Here is a 3,584-nt window from a genome sequence, read left to right on the forward strand (position 1 = left end):
AATTATTCTGCTGCAAATGAGTGGGATTCGCAAATCTGTACCAGTTAAGTACCACGTGCTCGGGATTTATTCTTTTGAACTCTATAGAATGTCAAATTGTTATTTTTCTAACTAAATAATTTCATCGGTAACAAAATGTGGATAGATTTGAATAGCGATAGTACGGTGAACCTCTGAAATTTTGCGTATGATGTGTGTTAAAAATGCGCTTCAACTCTATCATACAAGAAATATAATAAAAAACTGCCTATGACTTTCTGTAAGGACCTGCCGATATACTTTCAACTGAATAATAAATAATTGAAATTAAAACATAATTGAACAAAAAATTTATTAATGTATTTATATATATCATGTCGAAAATAAACCATTTTTATATATTTTATTGTTAATATTTGTTTTATGCTTAAATATTTTACAAAATCTATCGACATGAACTGCGTTAATTTAATATGTTTATTAAGAAAAATAAGGTAATATTAATTCTGTATTTTTTATGAGATAAAACATTCAAAGCAATATAACTGAAAATTTTATGGATAAGAAACTTGTTATTAATTATAAATATGATAAGATAATCTATTTATCTATAAAATTTATCTTTAGCCAGATAAACTTGGCATATATAAAAACTCGAATACGACTTATAATTTACTGAGATTTCCGTTTCTAAATGTTCAATCATATATTGTAAATAAATATATATAAATTTAGAATAACTATATGGAACAATACTTTAATTGTTTTTAATAATTGTAAATATCTATGCAATTTATTATATAAAAAATTATCAATAAATTTTTTATCAAGTATTCTTAAACTTTTGTTATTGAAATATTTTTTTATAATACTTAACCAGGTAACGAATAATCGAAAATAATAGTCATCTAATACTGTTGGAAGTGCACGATAATACTTTTATAAAAGTAGCTTCACCAAGCAATGTTTCTATTAATATTTTTAATAACGACGATTTGGAGTATTCCAGGTATGTACTAGTAAATACTTTATAAATTATTACAGTTTCAACAACATGGTTATACTAAATATTTACATAAACTACAGCTTCAGCACAGAAATGCGATCCACTTGATTTTGGAAAAGGAAGTGTAGTATGTCAATGTAACTCTACATACTGTGACTATTATCCTGATCCTTCTCCTCCAAATAAAGGAGAATTTATTTTGTACACTTCAAGCAAAGGTGGAAAACGACTTGAACGATATGACGGCAGAATTTCAAACGACCTTGGAAACGGTTATAAAATTAAAATTAATGTGAAAAAAGAATATCAAAAAATTGAAGGATTCGGAGGAGCATTTACGGATGCCGCATTAATAAATATAAAATCACTCAGTTCAAGTACCCAAGATCATTTGATGCGGTACGAATAAACGGAATTTTTTATAATCAATATATTCCATCTATTACTTACATTTTCTATATTAAATTATATTTTTAAAATATAATTTTTCCAAGATCTTATTTCACTTCTAATGGAAGTAATTACAACCTTGGTCGTGTACCTATCGCTGGAAGTGATTTTTCTACAAGAGGTTACACGTATGACGATACAGAGGGAGATACAGCTTTAAAAAATTTTACATTAGCTAAAGAAGATATTGAATTGAAAATTCCATTAATGAAAGAAGCTTTAAAATTGAATCAAGAATTAAGATTTCTATCAGCTTCATGGACTGCTCCGCCATGGATGAAAAACCGATATTCATACAATGGATTTAGTAAATATAATTAATTTATGTCTATTTCGAACTCTCTAATGCCTAAATTTATATTTAACTAATATTTTTATATTTCTTCTGATAAAACACCATGTTACTAAATTAATTTTAGGTTACTTGCAAGAAAAATATTATCAAATCTATGCAAAATATATAGTAAAGTTTCTGGAAGAATATAAAAAAAATGGTTTAGATATATGGGCTGTGTCAACGGGAAATGAACCTTTTACCTCATTACTTCCTATAAGTAAGATTAATTCTATGTTTTGGTCATCTGGTACTGCCTCAAAATGGGTCATAAATAATTTAGGCCCTACATTAGAAAAATCAAATAGTAATGCTACAGTTATACTAATGCTAGATGATCAAAGAATGTCATTGCCTTGGTATGTGATTGATGTAAAGACGCGACACAGTGAAGCTTTGAAATACATCAAAGGGATTGCTGTTCATTGGTATACTGACGATTTTATTCCTGCTAAAGTCCTCAGTTTAACTCATGATATTGTTCCTGAAAAATTTATTTTGATGACAGAAGCTTGCCTTGGTAAGTAATTCTTCTAAATATATGGTTTCGTATGGGACTAATCACTGTTTGATACTCTCACTATATATCAGTTAAACATTAATTAGACAATATTAATAAATATTTTACTTTAAAAGTTAAGATGCTGATAGAAGTATACCATTTACTACGACTGGACAATTTTCCAAAACTAATGCTAAAACTTTCATAATCATATAATTTTAGAATTATTTTTTATTCTTTAAAAATAGTACATGATGACACTTATATTAATTTTATAGGTGATCGTCCGTGGGAAAATCCAAAAGTTATTTTAGGATCATGGTCACGAGCAGAACGTTTGATTGCAAAATTATTTGAAGTACGTTTTATATATTGATTTTAAATTAAATATCATAATTAATATAATAAAACTATACTAAAATTCGTCTGTAGAATTTGAATCACTGGGTTGTGGGATGGGTAGACTGGAATCTTGCTTTAGATACTAATGGTGGTCCCAATTGGGTTAAAAATTATGTAGATGCACCAATAATTGTTGACGCTGGGAAAGATGTATTTTACAAACAACCACTGTATTATGCTATGATTCATTTTAGTAAATTCATACCACGAAATTCAATTAACGTAAAGTCTGAAAGTAACAACAGAAATATTTTATCAATAGCATTCAAAACTAATAATGGTCATAAAACTGTTCTCTTATATAATAGGTAAATGCGATATACTCAAGTAAACATAAGAATAATAATATTAGTAAGTCATATGATAAAACATTCTTTTTGTTACAGAAGTAATAAGAAAATGAATGTATCTGTGATTGATGACGAAATCGGCAACATAAACATTGAACTACCAGAATATTCACTCCATACTATTTTATATTAAATTAATTTACATTAGTAATATAGAAATATATTAGTAATATAGAATTATATATTTAATACCAATATAATCAATATACATATAATTTTAATTACATCTACCTCTCCTTTGATAGAATCACGAAAATTAATTGAAAGTTCAGAAATAGCGTTGTAATAAAATAAATCATTCCATTTTCAAAATAATTCGATACTTTATATGCGAATTCATCATCTGCAATATATTATGCGGTCTATTCATATATTCGATGATTTTCATTAACATTAGTTATGGATAATTTTATGTAGGCATATTTTGAAGACTGCGACTTCTTAGTATACGTACATATAATAGTAATAAGTAATGTAGTATTGGAAAAATTTTTTAAATCTGCAATAAAATTTCGATTATAACGATTATATATCCCATTAATATGAAGAAAATTATGTTTC

General features: G+C 26.6%; 1 protein-coding gene across 1 annotated transcript; it reads left to right on the forward strand.

The window, feature by feature from the left end:
* The first annotated feature begins 881 nt into the window (after positions 1-881).
* On the forward strand, positions 882-3,156 carry LOC131667662 (lysosomal acid glucosylceramidase-like). Its single transcript, XM_058941245.1, has 7 exons — positions 882-988; positions 1,066-1,384; positions 1,480-1,742; positions 1,855-2,289; positions 2,550-2,629; positions 2,704-2,981; positions 3,060-3,156. Exons 1-7 carry the CDS (start codon positions 943-945, stop codon positions 3,154-3,156), a joined length of 1,518 nt encoding a protein of 505 aa, XP_058797228.1. The 5' UTR covers positions 882-942.
* The last annotated feature ends 428 nt before the right edge of the window (positions 3,157-3,584 follow it).

The sequence above is a fragment of the Phymastichus coffea genome, unplaced genomic scaffold (assembly GCF_024137745.1).
Source record: "Phymastichus coffea isolate CEN01 unplaced genomic scaffold, Cenicafe_Pcof_1.1 PCOF00069, whole genome shotgun sequence".
NCBI classification, from domain to species: Eukaryota; Metazoa; Arthropoda; class Insecta; order Hymenoptera; family Eulophidae; genus Phymastichus; species Phymastichus coffea.

Excerpts from the sequence above, each read along its gene's own strand:
- LOC131667662 (XM_058941245.1), top strand. The coding sequence starts at position 943 with ATGTTTCTATTAATATTTTTAATAACGACGATTTGGAGTATTCCAG. Across the intron at positions 2,290-2,549 it reads GATGACAGAAGCTTGCCTTG|GTGATCGTCCGTGGGAAAAT; the intron begins GTAAGTAATTCT and ends TTAATTTTATAG. Across the intron at positions 2,982-3,059 it reads ACTGTTCTCTTATATAATAG|AAGTAATAAGAAAATGAATG; the intron begins GTAAATGCGATA and ends TTTTTGTTACAG.